Here is a 20983-nt window from a genome sequence, read left to right as displayed (position 1 = left end):
GGTTGGCACCGCAGGCTTTGTGGATGGTCTCCTTAGACCGCCAGCCCCGTGACTTTGTAAAAGTCGCTTTGACAGTGCAAATTGGCTGTCTGGTGGCTGAAAAACCTCCCCTTCAGGAAAAGAAGGAGAGGAAAGCCGGTGGGCGAGAGTAGAGCTCCCCGAAAGTCCTCTGGAATAATTCCAGAGGCTTGGAGGGTGAGAGCTCCCCAGCCAGCCCGCGAAGAAGCTCCGAAGCCTGGACTACTCTGTGGAAGCAGAGCTAGAAGCCGTGATCCGATCCTGCTGTCAAAAAGTGAGTTTGATTGATTACAAGCGCAGGCAGAGCGGAAACAGGAGAACAAGCATTAAAAGTAACAGAGCTTAACTCCGGAATTACTTTGTTTCAAACTGAATTTCTTTGAGCTGGAGGCTGAAGATGGCGCCTTTGTTATGGTTTTGAAAGTGAAAGTCAGAAACAAAAGTAATTGCTTATTGAGAACTTTGTACCGGAAGAGTGGATTAAAGCTGCTGGGAAGTGAGAGCTTGTGAAGAAAAGACTATCTTGCCTGATAAATTAGAGACTATAAATTACAAGTATTTTAAAGTTGTTCAAGGGACTTTGAGGCTTTGAAAAAAAAAATCTTTTTAAAAGAGAAAAAAAAAAAGATAGCTTCTAAACAAGTTAAGCCAGAAGTTGTTAAAGGAGGGGGAGGTTCTCCAGTTGTGTCAGTGGTGACACAGAAAGCACAACTTCCTGCTGATTCACAGAGTCAGGAGGCTGCTTTTAATGACTTTAAAGAATTTATGAAGAAGCCATGAACAGTCAAGCAACAGCAATGAAAGAAGCTATGAATAATCAAGCCACAGCAATGAATAATTTAACAGTACTTGTGGAAGGGAAACTAAAGAAAGTTGAGGAGGATATAAAGTCAATTAAAGAAGTGGTTGCAATAAAGCACGATGATGCTGTATCAGGACTATCAAAACTTGTTATCCAGCTGGATGAGAAAGTGGAAGAAATTAATGAAGCCAATTTAAATTTGGATGTCATGACCAAAACAGAGAAAGTGGATGATGAATTGGTAATGTTACAATACAGGTCCATGGAGTTTGCTTTGAGATTGAGAGGCCTGAAAGAAAACAGCAAAGAAAATTTAAAGCATATTTGTGCTGATGCTATTGCAGAGATAATTAAAGAAAGACCAGAAGATGTGGCAAGCCGAATTGATAAAATCTACAGGGTTAACTCCTGGCTGGCAAGACAAAGACAGCTGCCAAGAGATGTGGTGATTTATTTTACAACCAGAAGGATTAGAAATGACATTTTACAAGCTTCCTACAAGAATAAGGTTCAGGTGGCTGGGCAAGAAGTGGTGGTTTTGAAAGAGATCCCTCCAAAGATGTTGAGAAGTAGAAAAGACTTTGGCTTTTTGGTAAATGAGCTGAGAAATCAACAAGTGGCATACAGATGGGACATTCCAACTGGTCTAATAGTGACCTACAGTGGAGAAAGATACCGGTTAAACACAGTCTGGAAGGCAAAAGATTTTTATGTCAATATTTTAAAGGCTGGATACCCACCTTCACCGGGGGGGGGGGGGGAGGAAGAAAATGGAGATTATACAACAAGAAAAAGATGGAAAGCAGATACAAACTTATGCTGAAGTTGCAGCTGGGGGAATTATCATGGAAGATCTTGGGGGTTTACCCCCAACTTTGGAACCAGCTAAGAAGGGAGAGCCGAAAGCACAATTTATTTATTTATTTATTTATTTATTATTTTATTAGATTTTTATACCGCCCCTTCTCCCGAAGGACTCGGGGCGGTGAACAGCCAAAATTAAAAACATACAATATAAACAATTTAAAATACGTTTAAAACAGAATTAAATCTAAAATGGCTCCCCAATTTAAAACGCCTTACCCATACCCCTATAAATAAGACGAATTTAAAATTTAAAAAATTAAAATTTCCACATTTAAAAAGGGGGAAGATTTAGGCCAGGCCAGCTTGATAAAATAGAAAAGTCTTAAGCGCGCGGCGGAAGGTGCGCAGGTGACTGACCCGATCAACTTATAAAGAACAACCATTAAAAATGCAATAATCTCAAGATTTGTCTCAAGAAGTCCAGAAAACAGAAGCAGTGGGGGGGGGGGCTAGGCCGAAGAGTAAGGTGGAGGAGGATCTTCAGCTGATGCTCATGCGGCTTCGAAAGGCTAAAGATGGCAACTAAATTATAAATTCAAGATTAGGTACACACTTTGTGGCATCAGCGCCAGAGAAGAAAAATGGGTTAGTCATATATGTAAGGAAAGGATTATCAGCTAATTTAATTGAGGCAGATGATCAAGGAAGATATATTGCAATTGAATTACTAACACAGACTGGAAAAATGCTTTTAATTGGAATATATGCCCCTAATCAGCAACAAGATAAGTTTTATAAATTTTTACATACTAAAATAACACAATGGGATTATAAATCTTTTATATTAATGGGTGACTGGAATGGAGTAATAGACACACAGAAAGATAAAAAAAGTTTATCAAAGATTTCAATACGTGCAAAATTACCTAAATCTTTTTTTGATATGATGGAAGATAAAGAATTGAGAGATATTTGGAGAGAACGCAACGTGGAGGAAAGAGACTTTACTTTTATTTCTGATAGACATCAATCCTTCTCCAGGATTGATTTTATACTAACCACAAATGATTTTATTTCTAGGGTGAAGAAGACAAAAATATGTCCAAGAACTCTAACTGATCATAGTCCGGTTTGGGCGGAATTTGAACAGGAGAAGGGAGAAAGAAGGTCTTGGAGGTTAAATGAAAATTTATTTAGATATGAAGAAAATGTGAAAGAGCTTAAAAAACAAATGAAAGAATTTTTTGCTATTAATATGAACAAGGGTACCACTATGAAAATGGTTTGGGATGCTAGTAAGGCTTATATGAGGGGCATGTTAATACATATGAATAATAAACATAGACTAAAACAACAAAAGAAGCAGAAAGAGATAGAGGAAGAAATAAAAAAAGAAAGAACAATTACTTATACTTAATCCAGGAGATAAGAAGGTTAAAGAAACAATAAATATATTATGAGGGCAATTTAATATGTTAATGGCTGATCAGGTGGCAACCAGCTTACAATATGCTAAACATAATACATTTTGTAATGCCAATAAACCAGGTAGGTGGTTGGCCTACATGTTGAGGAAAAAACAGAAATCACGAGTCATTGGTAAGATAGAATTTAGAGGTAAGGAAGTTTACCAACAGAATATGATTAAAAAGGCTTTTTTAGAATTTTATACAAAGTTATATGCTAGTGACTCAATACAAGGTATAGATATAGATAGATTCTTAAAGGAAGATTGTACTATGAAGCAGCTGCTTTATCACAAATTAGCGACTGGTTTAACTTAACTGAAGAAAGAATATTAAACATAGAAGGTTATGATTTGTTATATGGATGGCATGCTTATCTGTTATATGAAAAAAAAGTGGATAAAGTGTTTAAGGGTCATATACTTAGAAATGCGTTGTTGAGGGTTTGGAAAAAGTATCAATATAAGCTAAATTATAAGATACCCATATGGGCAAATCCCAGACATGCAATAGAAAATATAAGTATAGAGCAAAAAACAGAGGTTTTTATAAAAAAAAAACCTTATAAAGAGCTTCCTCTTTTGGAACGGGGTAAGCTGCAACTGAAATCTTTAGATGTATTAAAAGAAGAAGGGATAATTTATACTTGGTTTCAGTATGATCAGCTTCAAGCTAGATGGAGGGAAGATCAAAAAATTGGTGTCATGCAAAATGAGGAAAATCTGGTGAAACAGATTAGAGATCAGAGTCAGATGCATATTAAAAGGTTGTATAATGCTTTATTGGAAATAGATTCAGAAACGGAATTGGTTAAGGATTGTATGATAAAATGGGCACAAAACTTTCAGGAACCAGTGATGATGGAAACATGGGAAAAGATTTGGGTCAGAAATGTTAAATTTACGCAAGCACAAAATTTGAGAGAGAATTTTTATAAAATGTTTTATAGATGGCACTTAGATCCTAAAAAGTTACCATGTACTCGAATTTGCAAACTAAATGTTGGAGATGTGAATGTGATGATGCAACCTATTATCATATATGGTGGACCTGTAAGAAAATCAAGGCATTTTGGATAAAAATTTGGTGGGTGATGCAGAACATTTTGAAAAGAAGGTTGAAATTTACTCCTCAATTGTTTCTACTGGGTATAACAATGGATTGTACAGTATTAGAGACTAAATTGATTTTGAACTTAATATCAGCAGCTAGGCTGTTGATAGCGCAATACTGGAAGAACGACTCTTTGCCTACTATTGAAGAGTGGATACTGAAAGTAACGAACTTAGCAGAAATGGCGATGAATGAACACTAAGTATTAGAAGTATTATATTATCTATAGTGGAGTTAAGGTTTCAGGGGGGGAGTTAGTAGTCTGAGGATAGGTAGGTTAATTTAGCTTATGATTGTTAACTGAAATACCTTGTATTTTGCTCTGGGAAGTCGGGGGGGGGGAGAGTGGGATGAGGGGAGGGAAAGAGTGGGGGGAACATTGGGGGGAAAAAAATTTTCTTCTTGTAAAACTTTTTAATAATAATAATAATAAAAGAGGAGGTGGTGAGGCCCCTCCTCAAGAAGCCATCCCTGGACCCGGCTGAATTAGCCAACTACTGTCCGGTCTCCAACCTTCGTTTTGTGGCGAAGTGTTTTGTCCCCGTCCCACACACGCACCCCCACAGACGGCCCGGAGTTAATAAGCCACACGACAAAATCTTTGAAGATAAAGCTGGCAGCAACCCAGTGGCTAGCTGCCAATTCAGACTTTACTCACACAAAACAAAGATTAGACTGCAAGCATTCCGATAAAGCAGGCAAAGTTTCAACAATACAAGGATTAGTCCAAATGCAGTCTGACAAGGCAGGCAGAAGTCCAGTAACGCAGAGATCATGGATTATTTCTAGTTTTTGCTCATCACAAACTGAACCGTTCACCACACCCATATTTATACCCTGTGGGGTGTGGTCCAGTGACTCAGCTAATCTCTGGCACGCCTTCCCCTCTGCTGCGCACACTTCTCCCTGCGCCGCTGCCGAGGATCCAGCCAGCACTTATCTCCTTCATCGCTGTCCACCTGTGGCTGCGGGGACGTGCTTGGCTCTGGGCCTATCTCTTGGCCTTCAGTGTCCTCTGGAGGCATTGCCAGAGGGGAGGGTCCTGGAGAGGGAGACCTTGCCAAGTCCTCTCCCTCACTCTCAGAGTCTGCATCTGTCGATAGCCCAGGCTCAGGCAACAGAGCCACAACAGCGAAAGTTGTTGAGAGTGTGGTGGCACGACAGCTTCCCCGGTACCTGGATGAAGCTATCTATCTGGACCCGTAACAGTCGGGCTTCAGGCGGGGGTACAGCACAGAAACGGCATTGGTCGCATTGGTGGATGATCTCTGGAGGGCTCGGGATAGGGGTTGTTCCTCTGTCCTGGTCCTATTAGATTCTCAGTGGCTTTTGATACCATCGACCATGGTATCATGCTGCAGTGGTTGAAGGGGTTAGGAATAGGGGGCACCGTGCTGTGGTGGTTCTCCTCCTTCCTTTCCGACCGCTTGCAGTTTGTGTTGGCAGGGGGGCAGAGGTCAACCTCGCGTCACCTCACTTGCGGAGTGCCGCAAGGGTTGGTCCTCTCGCCCCTTCTGTTCAACATTTATGTGAAGCCACTGGGCGAGATCATCTGTGGTTTTGGGGTGAGAGTTCATCAGTACGCTGAGGATACTCAGCTGTACAACTCCACCCCAGACCACCCCAATGATGCCCTTGGTGTGATGTCTCACTGCCTGGAGGCTGTGCGGGTCTGGATGGGGAGAAATAGGCTCAGACTCAACCCTGCCAAGACCGAGTGGCTGTGGCTCCTGGCGTCCCGATATAGTCAGCTGGTGCCATTGCTGACTATTGGGGGTGAATCTTTGCCCCCCACAGAGAGGGCTCGTAATCTGGGATCCTCCTGGATGCACGGCTGTCTTTAGAAGAGCATATGACGGCCGTGGCCAGGGGGGCTTTTTATCAGGTTCGCCTGATTCGCCTGTTGCGGCCCTTTCTGGACCAGAATGCCTTGCACACGCTTGGTCACCTTCCGGCTGGACTACTGTAATGCTCTCTACATGGGGCTCCCCTTGAAGAGCACTCGGAGGCTCCAACTGATCCAGAATGCGGCTGCGTGGGTGGTTATGGGCGCAACTTGTGCCCATGTGACACCCCTCCTGCGCGAGCTGCACTGGCTCCCAGTGGTCTTCTGGGTGTGATTCAAGGTATTGGTCACCACCTTTAAAGCGCTCCATGGCTTAGGACCCAGGTACCTTCGAGACCGACTTCTGCCACCAGTAGCCTCCCACCGGCCAGCCGGCTCCCACAGAGAGAGGCTCCTCAGGGTGCCATCAGCCAAGGTACGTCGGCTGGCGACACCCAGGGGGAGGGCCTTCTCTGTGGGAGCTCCTGCCCTGTGGAATGAACTGCCCCCGGAATTGCACAAGATCTCCAACCTCCGTGTATTTCGCTGTGCCCTCAAGACCCTGCTGTTCCACCAGGCCAGGCTATCAATGTAAAGGATTTTAAATTGGGTGTTTTAAATTTTTGGGTTTTAATTTGACCGAAATTATTTAATAATTTTAATTATTTTTTAAGTGATGTCTGTATATTTTTGTGTTTTTAATAGGCTGTACACTGCCCTGAGTCCTTCAGGAGAAGGGCGGTATAGAAATAAAATTATTATTATTATTATTATTATTATTATTATTATTATTATTATTATTATTATTATTATTATTATTATTATTATTATTATTATTATTTGGAAAAAGGGGGAGACTTTGATTCGATTTGATAGCATTGCCTGTGTCAACAGATATTTTACAACCTATATCCTGGTGCCAAAGAACCCTCTTAACATAGAGGAATGTTTATGATAGCCATGTGGATTGTTTCACTTTAAAGGATAATGGTGTGAATACATGGTTGCTCGGGTTCTTAGGGAAACTAGTAAAGAAAACATCTTCACACTTGTGTATTGGCTAAAATCTGCATTCTGACTTAAAGGGAAGGGTCTCTACTGCTTTAATCCTACTTGTCTTGCATAAGGGTATTCAGATCTTGCTTTAAACTGGGTTGCTTTCACTTCTGCTTAATAAAAGGATCCTTTTGAACTATTACATTTCAAGAGTTTTTACTTTCTTAAGTTGGAAGGAGAGGCAATCCTTACAGATACGTTCATAAAGAATCATAAGGTACAAGACTTAATTATAGTCCTAGATTACAAATAAGCAATCAGGAAACAATATCAATATAAATTGCAAGGATACCAGCAACAAGGTTACAGTCATACAGTCAAAAGTGGGAGGAGATGGGTGATAGAAATGATGAGAAGATTAATAGTAGTGCAGACTTAGTAAATAGTGTGACAGTGTTGAGGGAAGTATTTGTTTAGCAAAGTGATGGCGTTCGGGAAAAAAACTGTTGTTGTGTCTAGTTGTTCTGGTGTGCAGTGCTCTATAGCATCGTTTTGAGGGTAGGAGTTGAAACAGTTTATGTCCAGGATGTGAGGGGTCTGTAAATATTTTCACAGCTCTCTTTTTGACTCATGCAGTATACAGGTCCTCAATGGAAGGCAGGTTGGTAGCAATTGTTTTTTCTGCAGTTCTAATTACCCTCTGAAGTCGGTGTCTGTCTTGTTGGGTTGCAGAGCCAAACCAGACAATTATAGAGGTGCAGATGACAGACTCAATAATTCCTCTGTAGAACTGGATCAGCAGCTCCTTGGGCAATGTGAGCTTTCTGAGTTGGCGCAGAAAGAACATTCTTTGTTGTGCTTTTTTGATGATGGTTTTGATGTTGGGTGTCCATTTTAGATCTTGCGATATGGTAGAACCTAGAAATTTGAAGGTCTCTATTGTTGATACTGTGATGTCTAGTATTGTGAGAGGTGGTAGTATGGGAGGATTTCTTCTAAAGTCTACCACTATTTCTATGGTTTTGAGTGTGTTCAGTTCTATATTGTTCCGGTCACACCACGAGGCTAGTTGTTCAACCTCCCATCTGTATGCAGATTCATCATTGTCTCGAATGAAGCCGATCACTATTGTGTCATCTGCAAAGTTCAGTACTTTAACAGATGGATCGTTAGAGATGCCGTCATTGGTATACAGAGAGAAGAGAAGTGGGGAGAGCACACAGCCTTGGGGCTAATTGCTAATTGTACAGGTATCTGATGCAATTCTGCTTAGCTTCACCTGCTGCTTCCTGTTTGTTAGAAAGGTATCTGTTGATCTATTTGCTCAGTATACACATTGCAGGGGGTCTAACAGCAGATCCGTGATGGTTTTCAACTGAGACAGCACTAGCCTTTCAAAGGTTTTCATGACTACAGATTTTAGAGCAACTGGTCTGTAGTCGTTCAGTTCCTTGATGGTGGGCTTCTTTGGCACTGGGATGATAGTAGAGCATTTGAAGCAAGAAGGAACATAGCACATCTCTAGTGATTTATTGAAGATATGGGTGAAGATGGGGGCCAATTGGTCAGCACATTCTTTTAAACAAGAAGGAGTTACCTTATCTGGACCTGGAGCTTTTCCTGGCTTTTGTCTGTGAAATAGGTCTTGTACTTCCTTTTCTGTGATCACTAGGGGTTGTGAACCCAATGGGATGGGATCAGTTGTAGGAGGCTTGGCTGTTGTTGGTGTGTCTGAGATGGGGGTTGTGGAGATAGGTGGCTGTAGTTTCCTTTCAAACCTGCAGTAAAACACATTCAGGTCATCTGCCAGTTGCTGATTTCCTTCAGCCTGGGAAGGAGGTTTGCTGTAACCGATGATATTTTTAAGAGTTTTCCACGTTTGCTTGTTCATTTGTTGAAAGTCAATGGGAAAGCCAGATTCATGCAACAATCATGTTGCTGACTTAATATCTGTGATGATTCACTTAACAACTGTGGCAGGAAAGATTGTAAAATGAGGCAAAACTCATTTAACAACTGTCTTGCTTAGCAGAAGAAATTTTGGGCTCAGTTGTGGTCATAAGTTGAGGAATACCTGCATAACTTCCAGCATTTATTGAATAGTTGCTAAAGCAACTCTCAGTCCCCAGATTACCCAGCGTCAGGGTTCATGTGTCTTTATGTAAAGATGTTCACTTCTGTGTTTATGATCCTTTTTTGCACCTATTGTCCTCTGCAAGCTTGTCGATCAGAAAGGTTGGCAGTTTGGTGGTTCAGATCCCTAGTACAGGTCTCCTGCGTGAGCAGGGGGCTGGACTAGATGACCTCCAAGGTCCCTTCCAACTCTGTTACTGTTACTATTTGCAAAGCACTACAAAATAATCCTGAAAGCAAATTGTAACTGAAAAATCAGAAAGTAATGCTGGATGAGGGGCCTTGAAGGTTGCCATGCACTGCCAAATTATCCACACTGCCTGTTGCATCTCCAGATTTCAGAGAAGAATTTCTGGCCCAGCCACATGCAGAGCAGCTGAGCTGTGGCTTCTTCCCAGAGAGAAATCTGTAGCAAGCCAGACTACCTGCAGTGAAGCATCAGCCTCCAGTCACAGCAAGTTGTACCCAGGCTTCCCACTGAGATATGAAGGCCAGGGTGCCTACAGGGAAAGAAGGGTGGCATGATGTGGAAAATACCTCCATCGGTATAGAATATCTGTCAGTGTTCCCAGCTTGGTCACTAGAAAAGAAAGACTCCCAAGGCCCTGAGTGTTGAAAGTGCCAAGTGGCTACAGGGTAGCAAAGCCAAATCTAGGGTTTCAAGCTCAAACCAAGAAGTTAACCTTCCCCCTTAGGCTCCATCCCCACCCCCCCATGGTTATTGGTGGGTGCCCAGTCATATTCAAACTAATTGTTTTGGTAACAGTCCCCAGCTGCCTGGACTTTGAGGTGTTGCATTCCATTGCGTGACCTGTGGCTCTCAGGAGACAGTAGAGGCTTTCAATTTCTTTTATTTCATCCCACCCTGCAAGTCCCCCTCCCCCCCATTACTCATGACAACCTGGTACTTAGTTCAGCAGAGCTGGTGCAGCGGAATGGCAGGTCTGACAATATTGCTGCATTCTCTATGAACCCATCTTCCCAACTCTTTCTGTCTCCCTAAAGGCTGCTTCGTTTAAAAGTTGTGGAAACCGTCGTACTTAGAACAGTCACACTTTGTGTTCCCTGTGAATCTGGTGGATGTGTTTAACAATACACTCCACACACGCACAAATGCTTATTGTGCAATGGTTGGGGGACAGGTTTTATACTGCCCTGCTTGAACAAAATGGAAGCAATACAGATAGTCCTTGATATACAACCATTCATTTTTGTGACCATGGGAAGTTACAACGGCACTGAGAAAAATGACCTATGACTGTTTTTCACACTTTTTTTTTTAAATTTAATTTATATGCCGCCCTTCTCCGGAGACTCAGGGCAGCTTACAATGCGTTAAGCAATAGCCTTCATACTTTTATATATTTTATACAAAGTCAGCTTATTGCCCCCACAATCTGGGTCCTCAATTTACCTACCTTAGAAAGGATGGAAGGCTGAGTCAACCTTGAGCCTGATTTGAACTTGCAGTAATTGCAGGCAGCTGATGTTAATAACAGTGCTTTAGTCTGCCGCGCCACCAGGGCTTGTGGTGCCCGCGCCACTTATGACCATTGCAGCATCCCCATGGTCATGTGATTAAAGTTCGGACACTTGGCAACTGGCATGTCACTTGCTGGATCCCGAGATCACGTGATCCCCTTTTGTGACCTCCTGACAGGCAAAATCAATGGGGAAGCCAGATTCGCTTTACAACTGTGTTACTAACCTAACAACTGCAGCGATTTAGTTAACAACTGTGGTAAGAAAGGTAATAAAATGGGGCAAAACTCACTTAAGTCTCACTTAGCAGCAGAAATTTTGTACTTTGTATGGATTATCTGGACCCGTACCAATCGGGTTTCAGGCATGGGCACAGCACGGAAACGGCATTGGTCGCCCTGGTGAATGATCTCTGGCGGGCCCGGGATGGGGGGTTTTCTTCCATTCAGATGCTACTTGACCTTTCAGTGGCTTTCGATACCATTGACCATGGTATCCTACTGCGACGGCTCCGGAGGTTGGGGGTGGGAGGCATTGTTCTACGGTGGTTCTTCTCTATCTCTCGGCCGTACGCAGTTGGTCTGTGCGGGGGGAGCAGAGATCCTCCCCGAGGCCCCTTGCTTGTGGGGTGCCACAGGGGTTGGTTCTCTCCCCCCTGCTCTTTAACATCTATATGAAACCGCTGGGTGAGATTATTCGTAGTTTCGGGGTGAGGTATCATCAGTATGCTGATGATACCCAGCTCTACATCTCCACCCCAAACCAACCCAGGGATGCCCTTTCCGTGATGTCCCAGTGCCTGGAGGCAGTACGGGTCTGGATAGGTAGAAACAGGCTCAGACTCAAACCCTCCAAGACTGAGTGGCTGTGGATGCCGGCATCTGATCTAGTTGCCCCATCACTTCAGATGGGAGGGGAGTCGCTGACTCCCTCTGGAAGGGTTCATAATCTCGGCGTCCTCCTTGATTCTCGGCTGTCCTTGGTGGATCATCTGACGGCCGTGACAAGGGGGGCTTTTGCACAGGTTCGCCTGGTGCGCCAGTTATGCCCTTTCCTAGACAGGAATGCCCTCCGTACAGTCACTCATGCTCTCATTATTTCTCGGTTGGATTACTGCAATGCCCTCTACATGGGGCTGCCCTTGGGGTGCACCCGGAGGGTCCAGCTGGTCCAGAATGCGGCCATGTGGGTTGTTACGGGAGCTTCCCGTTACTCCCATGTAACACCTCTCCTGCGCGAGCTGCACTGGCTGCCAGTTGCCCTTCTGATCCGCTTCAAGGTGCTGGTTCTCACCTATAAAGCCCTACATGGCATGGGCCCGGGGTACTTGCAGGACCACCTCCTACTGGCCTCCCACCGCCCTGTGCGGTCACTTAGGGCTGCCCTCCTCCGGGTGCCATCGGCCAGACAATGTCGGTGGCCACACCGACCCTCTGGAATGGGTTACCCATCGGGCTCCGGATGGCCCCTGACCTCCACACTTTCCACACCGACCTGAATACATGGCTGTTTCAGCAATTTCCCTGATCTGCTACAAGATTTTATTCTGTTTGGGGTTTTATATTGGCTGTTTTTAGGATTTATTGTTAAATGTTTTTATTCTGTGCGCCGCCCCGAGTCCTACAGGAGAAGGGCGGCATATAAATTTAATAAAATAAATAAATACATACATACTTAATTATGGTCATAAGTCAAGGACTACCTCTGTGTGTGGGGGGGGAGGTGATGGGGAGAAAAGGCAGCTGACTGAGCAGAATTATTGGGCAACACTGAACAAACTTTTTGTCCTGTGTTGCAAGCGCGTAGAAAAAAACGGTTTTAAAAGTTAAAAAAAAAATTGGCCATGCCCACCCAGTCACATTACCCCACCACCACCAAGCCACGCCCACAGAACCAGTAGTAACAAATTTTAGATTTCACCACTGGTTCAATCCTTGATTCAGTCATACCTTCGGCATTTGGTCTGAAGCTCAGCCAGCCGAATTGTGGCTCCTGTGCAGGTTCCACACTGAGGAACCATCCCAAGAGTGTTGATGAGATGCACCAACTTTATATCTATTCTATCTACTGTAGAGCAGGAGTTTGCCAATTTTTTCTGTAAAGAGCTGGATCCCACCACCTCTCCTCCAGCTCTACACATGCACCTGGCAGGCCTGCAGACCAAGCAGTGGTGCCAGCCCTCCAGTACAGATGTTGCTGATAGTCTGCTGCCCTTTGGAGCATTCTTTCCCCTGCCCTGGGACTCTGCCCACCTGTTCTTAGTTCTCAGGCAAAGAGGCAGTGAGCTGGTTTGGCCCACAGGCCACAGTTTGACCATCCCTGCTCTGGAGCTCTGAACTTGGGTTTTGAGAAACAAAATACAGGCAGTCCTCAACTTACAACCACAATTGAGCCAGAAATTTCTGTTGCTAAGCAAGACATTTGTTAAGTGAATTTTGCCCCATTTTATTATCTTTCTTGCCACAGTTCATAAGTGAATCACTGCAGTTGTTAAATTAGTGATACTGTTGTTAAAAGAATCTGACTTCCCCTTTGACTTTGCTTGTCAGAAGGTCGCAAAATGTTATCACGTGAACCCAGGACACTGCAACTGTCATAAGTGTGAGTCAGTTGGCAAGCATCTGAATTTGGATAACCATGAGGATGCTACAACGGTCGTAAGTGTGAAAAATGGTCATAAATCACTTTTTACAGTGCCACTCTAACTTCCGAACAGTCATTAAATGAAGTGATGCAAATTGAGGACTGCCTGTAGTCCAAAGGGAAATGTGTAGTCACTGGCCACAATTGATTCTGCTCATAAAATTTAAGTTTACTTTCAAGATAAAAAAGGGTATAGCTAGCACATACAGAGAAAGTGCTGTCTGTATTTTATTTATATTGTGCTAGTTTGTGTGCAAGCTGTTCTGACAACTTTGTTAAATTGCCTGATAAAGCAATTAGATTAATTAAATATGGACAAGTGGCAGTATCATTATCACTAGGATGGTCTGTGTTTCGTATGTTCTCTAAAAAGAGGAGCCTGTAGCTGTATTCACACAACATAAAGTGCATTGCTACTGTTAATCTTGGATAGTCTTTTTACAGCTTAGCAAGTTCTGCTAAACCCATCTGGGCTACAGTGTCAAGTGTGCTTCCTTCAAAGTCCAGGAAAGAATGACCCAAACTCCATTGTTTATAGAGAAAGGTACTTTTACTAGAAGATGAAGTGAACGCAACCAAAGGAAAGCAGAATCTAAGGCAATACGTGTGAAAATTGCATATAGAAAGCATCCGCTCCCACTGTCCACCGCCCTGAGTCCGAAAGGAGAAGGGCGGTATAGAAGTTTGAATAATTAATAAATAAATAAATAAATAAATAAATAAATAAATAAATAAATAAATAACTCATCCAATCCAAAGGTCTCCCAGGGGTCAGGTGGAAGCACACGTCTGGCAGCGTCATCAATCAGGAATGCCACGACTGTTGGACTGACGGCAGCTTCAAAGATACAGTCCGGTGGCTTAACTATCGGTTTCGTTTTCCTCCAGCACGCTTCCCCCCCCATGCTACCTAGCTCTCCCCCCTCCCATTACTGTGGCAGCCAAAGCAGAAAAGGCGGAGGCCGACATACAGGTTTTTATTCTGCAATCTGAGAAAATGAGATAACCAGGCTCAGTATTTACCTATGGCTTCTTTGGGAGAGGGAAGGATGGAGGAACACTGCTCCTCTACAAGGCAAGGTGGGGAAGAAGAGCCTGGGGTCTCACTCTTCCTTGCTGGCTTTTTAGCTCTTCAGTTCCTAAGTTGCCAGATCACCGAAGGGTTGCTTAATGCAGTCCTAGGCTGCATCAACAGAGGGATATAATCAAGTTCAAGTGTAGCGTTTGTACCACTTTATAAGGCCTGAGTAAGACTACACCTAGAATACTGCATCCAGTTTTGGTCTCCACAATGTAAAAAAGATGTTGAGACTCTGGAAAGAGTGCAAAGAAGAACAACAAAGATGATTAGGGGACTGGAGGATAAAACATACAGTATAAAGAACGGTTGCTGGAATTGGGTATGTCTAGTTTAATGAAAAGAAAGACTAGGGGTGATGATAGCATGTTCCAATATTATATTTGACTTCTGGTTGATATCGCGGCGAGAACAGCTGTAAAATAGCGGGCTCCACCGAGCCTTGCGAAATCCAGCCGGTAACTGCTGTCGGGAGACACTCCGGGGTCATAGCTGCCTTGTAGGAGTGGTGAAGGAAGGAGAGGCGCTTTGCTGACCACGTGGAACTCGCAATTTCCTCGTTAGGTCCGAAGCAAGCTCTCCCGAACAACAGCAGGGACGATGGACAGTTTTTGGCAGTCACATGCTGGGACAACCCGAACCACAAGATTTGTGCTGGAGCGGTTCATGGACAGAGCATTGAAACTGGGTGAGTTAATTACCAACTTTTACTCTAAAGACCTGCTTTAAGTACAAGAATTTTAAAAGATAACTTTCAAGCCTAAGAAAGTGGCGACTAAATACACAGGGGCAAAAAAACGTGAAAATCAAGAGGCAAAAGAAGCAAAAGAAGCTTTAACACACAGAAAGCTTGAAAAAAGCTTAAAGAATTTAAAAGGTGATTTTTGGGAGAAACTGTCTTGTTTATTTGTATTTTTAACCCCCCTGGATTTATTGGATAATCAGCTGTTTTTGACTGTTTAACATTGGATTTGGGAATAAGAGAGCCATCTACTGGAAGAATAGTACTACAGCACTATAGCCGCAGTATACTCAGAGAAAGTCAACTCAATACACACAAAGTCTAATACACAGAATAGAAGTAATAACATCTGGAAGACGGCCTGACCTTGACTTTATGTTAGAAGATGACTTGGATAATTTGAGAATATTTAATGAGATTTTTTTTTCCCTTCTAAAGATTTTTAAAAGGAACTAACTTGCAAATAACTAAACTTTATTAAAATTGGTTATTGGATTATGGATCTGAAAGATTGGAGGAATCTAGTGGATTAACTTGGATTTGGACTATTAATGTTATTCAATAGAACATTCTACGAGACGAAGAAAGGTGATAGAAGAGAAAGAAGGAAAGTTAAATAAGACTTTAAAATTTGGACAATTGGGAAGATATATAATTGGAAACTACAAGGCTGTAAATTATTAAGAATTTTAAAGATCATAAATTTAGGGGTTTTGGAGGTATAATTATGGGATTGATGAAATTTTATTAAGCAGGAGTTTTTAAATATTGAGATGTTGGAACTATAAAAATATACTGAGTAATTTTTATTAAATTGTTATAAAATACAGGGGATAATAGAGGCATATGAAGAAATATTCTTGATGCTAAAAGCGTGCGTGAATCTATAAAGAAAAATAAGGAGACAAGGAGATTGTTTAAAGACACAGAAATGAATGTAGAAGTCACACAATAATTGAGAAAAGAGGAACACGATATTCAAGAAATAGATGAGAAATTAGAAGAAGCAGTGGAAGGGAAAAATCAAAATGAGACGTAAGAAGCTAAAACTAAAGAAGAGAAAGGATTAATAAGTAGGAATCAATTAGATAACTCCACAAAAGCTTATAATAGAACAGAGAGAAAAGAGAAAAATCTCTTTAAAAAAAGAGAAAGATTTAAAGAAAAAAAATCTCTTTAAAAAAAAGAGGAAGTCTTGTTGATGGGTGTTCAAATAATACAGCAGAGAGAGACAAAGGGTATCCAGAAGGGAATGTTCAGTAGGCACAAAAATATTAAGAAGAGCTACTAAATTCCAAGAGAGAGAGATAAAAGGCTGACTAAAAAGTCAATAAATGATGGAATTTTAAAAAGGTTAAGAGATGATGAATAATGAGAAAATATATTAATAAAATGGGAAAATACAAATAGGGAAAATAGTACTATATATATTAATAGATAATACAACTTATTAAAACTAAAAATAAGTTATGACTCGTAGATGGAAATTTAGGATTAGGTAATTTAATTGTATTATTAACATTGTTAAAGCATATTGTGAATTTAAAATATTAAGGATTAGAAATTGTGGGGATTTTGAGATACACTCCTGGGATTGATTAAATATTGTTAATATTTGACGTTATTAGTAATCCTACACATTTGGAATATTGAAGTTATGGTGGAATAATGAGTGATTCTTAAAATATTAAATAATAGTAATTTAGTAGGGGATAACAAATACATGACGCAAAGAAATGTTATTTATGTTTAAATAAATGGGGAAAATGATAAAGGATTATGAGGAGAGAATAGTATTGCTGAAGTTGGAAGATTAGGATTACACATACTTATTTGTATTATTATTGTTAGCATTGTTTAAGAAAGACTTGACCCAGTCAATACTGTCCACAAAATATTTATGGTGTGAAAAGAAAACTGTAAATAAAACATGTTGGTTTTTTTTTAAAAAAAATAAAATTGAAGGGCTGTTACAAGGAAGTGGGGGTCAACGTAATCTCCAAAGCAGGGCTCCCCAACCAAATTAACCAGTGGAACGACTTGCCTCCAGAAACTGTAGGTGCTCCAACACTGGAAGTTTTTAGGAGATTGGACAACCACTTGTATGAAATGGTATAGGGTTTTCTACATGAGCAAGAGGTTGGACTAGAAAACCTCCAAGGCCCCTTCCAACTCTGTTATCCTGTTATTTTGTTATTCTGGTTCTCATGGGGAGGGCAAAGGGACTCCCATGGGAGAATGCCCCAGAGCATTTTGGGCCTTTGCTATGGAAACAGCAGCAACTCAGGCTCTTCAATTGGTAACCCGCCTGGTGGGATGGCGAGGGCTCCCTGCCCTTCACCATCCTCCATGCCTGACTTTCTCAAACTGGGTATCTGAAAGGTATTAATGCAGTGGCGCACATTACCTCATAATTAAACAAAAGGAGAAATCCCTAGACAATTTTCTGCCATGCGTTTCCTTCTTCACTGACTCAGTGATGCTGAAGGATTGTTCATCTACCTGTTTGCTACTCTTGGATGATCAAGAGCATGGCACCATCTTCTCTAGAGCAGGCTGCAAACCCTCATCCTGGCCTGGCAGTCATTATGGCGCCTCATTGCCTATGAAATCCAAGGGAAAATTGATTTGATTTATGTGGTCTCAGTTGACTTTAAAAAAATCAATGGATTTAGGCATACTTTCACCCACCAATAGTATAATTGGTGGTTTGTCATCAATGCCCCCAATTGTAAGAGGGAGATATTCGGATTTCAAGTCTTCCATGGTGCCGGACAATGACTGCGGATTCTGGCCCTTCCCAGCTTTCGTGAGAGGGCAGCTGGTGTTAACATCTGGCCTTGAAGCGGCTTAAGACTCCATCCACTGCTGTGAGAGACCAGTGGAGTTTACTGACTTGGAATTGATTGAATATCCCTTTCCAGACTTTGGACTAAAGGTCTTGATTACCCCCAGGCAGTCGATTTCCCCCAGATTGATTGATTGATTAATTAATTAATTGATTGATTAGATGTATTCGCTAACAGAGCTTCTTGTTCTGCGAGATTCCCCCCTCTTGCAGGTGTGGCCCTCTACTTAATCAAGGGCCTATCTTTATGACGGGCGTTGGCACCCTGAGAGGTGGCATGTTGCAAAAAGGGGATTGAGGGGTTTTTTAGGGAAACTTTTTGATAGATTTTTAAGGGATTTTAAGGGGCGGGAGGGTTGTGTGGGTTTGGGGGTTAATCCGCCGGGGGAGGGGTCCAGCCCAGCTGTCAATGGGGCCACGGAGGGTGCGGATTCCGGGGGTAAGGGGGACGTTAGAGTCCATTCTGTTGAGGGCTTTCCCATCAACACGTTGAGTGGAAGGTGCAGATATGGCGGGAGCAGGGAGCCGTATCATGTGGTGGGAGCGCGCACTCGCTATCTTCAAGCGGCGGCATGCCCCGGTCCCCATAGCCCTTCTCGCACCCCAGGCTGTTCAGTTTCTCAGGGCCTGAGCCTTCGGCTGCTGTTGTGCAATGCCAGGTCCGTGGTAAATAAAGCCCCCCTCATTTGTGATCTTATTCAAGAGGGGGGAGCGGACCTGGCAGGTATTACGGAGACCTCGTTGGGCCAGGAAGGGGAGTCCCCCTCATAGATATGTGCCCATCAGGCTTCCGTGCATTCCATCAGCTGAGAGCCCAGGGCAGGGGCGGAGGCGTGGCGGTTATTATAAAGGAAGGTCTTGGTCCGAGGGAGACCACTGTTCCACAGATAGCCGGATGTGAGTCCCTTTTTGTGAAGTGGGGCCGTGGAGTACAGATGGGCTTGTTGATCGCGTACCTGGCTCCCTGCCACGTGGCAACGGCCCTGCTCGAGCTGCTCAACGTCATAGCTGAGGTGGCTGTTGGTACCCCCAGACTTTTAGTCATGGGGGATTTCAACCTGCCATCTATCGGTGAAACGTCTGAGGTGGCTCGAGAGTTCATGGCTTCCATGACAGCCATGGACCTTACTCAGTTAATTCATGACCCTACTCACATAGGTGGACACACTCTGGACTTGATTTTTGTCTCTGGTCAGTGGTCGAGTGGCCTCGATACAGGGGATATAGTCATCGAACCCTTGTCATGGTCTGACCACTCGCTCCTTCGACTGGACTTTCTAACCGCTGCACCTCGCTGCAGGGAGGCGGGACCAACCAGGTGGTTCCGCCCCAGGCGCCTGATGGATCCTGATAGGTTCCAGATGGAGCTTGGGCCATTTCCTGAGACTCTGGCTCATGACTCGGCTGAAGACCTGGTATAGTGCGGCTGCCGGGGCTTTGGACCACATCGTGCCTTTGCGGCCTCTGACCCAGCACCGAACTCACCTAGCTCCTTGGTTCTCTGAGGAGCTGAGGGGGAGATGAAGCGCCGGAAAAGACGCCTGGAGAGTAGTTGGAGGACCAGCCGTTCCAAATCCGACCGAACACTGGTGAGGTCTCATATTAAGACCTACATAGTGGCGATAAAAGCGGTGAAATCTAGCTATTTTGCCGCTCTTATCGCATCATCAGATAATCGCCTAGCCACCCTGTTTAGGGTGACCCGCTCCCTCCTCCATCTGGAAGCGCGGAATGATCCCTTGCAGGGTCGAGCTGAGGACTTTGTGCAGTATCTGTATGACAAGATCGCTCAGATTCGGGAAGGCCTGGCCTCTGACTGAGTAAGTCCGGACGGGATGACTGAGGCAGGTCTTGAGTGTGTTATCTGGGAGGAGTTTGATCCTGTTGCTCCCGAGGACGTGGACAGGATCCTGGGATGGCTGAACGCGACCACATGTTTACTGGACCCGTGCCCCTTCTGGTTGGTACTGGTTTCCCAGGAGGTTACACGAAGCTGGCTCCAGAGGATTGTTAACGCTTCTCTGAGTGAGGGGGTCCTGCCCGCCGCTTTGAAAGAAGCAGTGGTGAGGCCCCTCCTCAAGAAGCCCTCTCTGGATCCGGCTATTTTGGCTAACTATTGTCCAGTCTCCAATCTTCGCTTCTTTGCGAAGGTTGTTGAGAGTGTGGTCACGTGGCAGCTTCCCCAGTACCTGGATGAAGCTATCTATCTAGACCCGCTCCAGTCCGGTTTCCGGCCTGGGCACAGCACGGAAACGGCATTGGTCGCGTTGGTGGATGATCTCTGGAGGGCTCGGGATAGGGGTTGTTCCTCTATCCTGGTCCTGTTAGATCTCTCAGCGGCTTTTGATACCATCGACCATGGTATCATGTTGCACCGGTTGAAGGGGCTGGGGGTGGGGGGCACCGTTCTGTGGTGGTTCTCCTCCTACCTCTCTGACCGGTCGCAATCCGTGTTGACGGGGGCAGCGGTCGACCCCAAGGCACCTTGTTTGTGGGGTGCCACAAGGGTCGGTCCTCTCACCCCTTCTGTTCAACATTTATGTAAAGCCGCTGGGCGAGATCATCCGTGGCTTTGGGGTGGAGTGCCATCAGTACGCTGATGACACTCAGCTGTACATCTCCACCCCAGGCCACCACAACGATGCCCTTGAAGTGATGTCCCAGTGCCTGGAGGCTGTGCGGGCCTGGATGGGGAGAAACAGGCTCCGACTCAACCCTTCCAAAACCGAGTGGCTGTGGCTACCGGCGTCCCGGTATAGTCAGCTGACACTATTGCTGTCTGTAGGGGGTGAATCTCTACCCCCCACAGAGAGGGCTCGCAATCTGGATGTCCTCCTGGATGCACGGCTGTCTTTAGAAGAGCATATGACGGCCATGGTCAGGGGGACTTTCTATCAGATTCACCTGATTTGCCAGTTGCGTCCCTTTCTGGATCAGGACTCCCTCCGCACGGTCACTCAAGCACTCGTCACTTCCCGCCTGGACTACTGCAATGCTCTCTACATGGGGCTCCCCTTGGGGTGCACCCGG

The 20983-nt window shown here is 44.0% G+C and overlaps 1 protein-coding gene across 2 annotated transcripts in view; it reads left to right on the top strand.

The window, feature by feature from the left end:
• The window catches only part of GRIK3 (glutamate ionotropic receptor kainate type subunit 3), a 397845-nt gene that overhangs the window by 52089 nt on the left and 324773 nt on the right, over positions 1–20983 (top strand). Inside the window, exon 1 of one of the 2 annotated variants that reach the window (XM_060691366.2) lies at positions 14934–15051. The exons of the other annotated variant lie outside the window; for it this stretch is intronic. Coding sequence (XP_060547349.2) covers positions 14964–15051 — 88 coding nt within the window. The 5' untranslated portion in view covers positions 14934–14963. Of the gene's footprint in view, positions 1–14933; positions 15052–20983 lie in introns of those variants that run through there. 2 annotated transcript variants of the gene reach the window in all.

The sequence above is a fragment of the Pantherophis guttatus genome, chromosome 10, assembly GCF_059756535.1.
Source record: "Pantherophis guttatus breed Tessera chromosome 10, ASM5975653v1, whole genome shotgun sequence".
Classification (NCBI taxonomy): domain Eukaryota; kingdom Metazoa; phylum Chordata; class Lepidosauria; order Squamata; family Colubridae; genus Pantherophis; species Pantherophis guttatus.
This window is presented reverse-complemented; position numbering and strand designations above follow the sequence as displayed.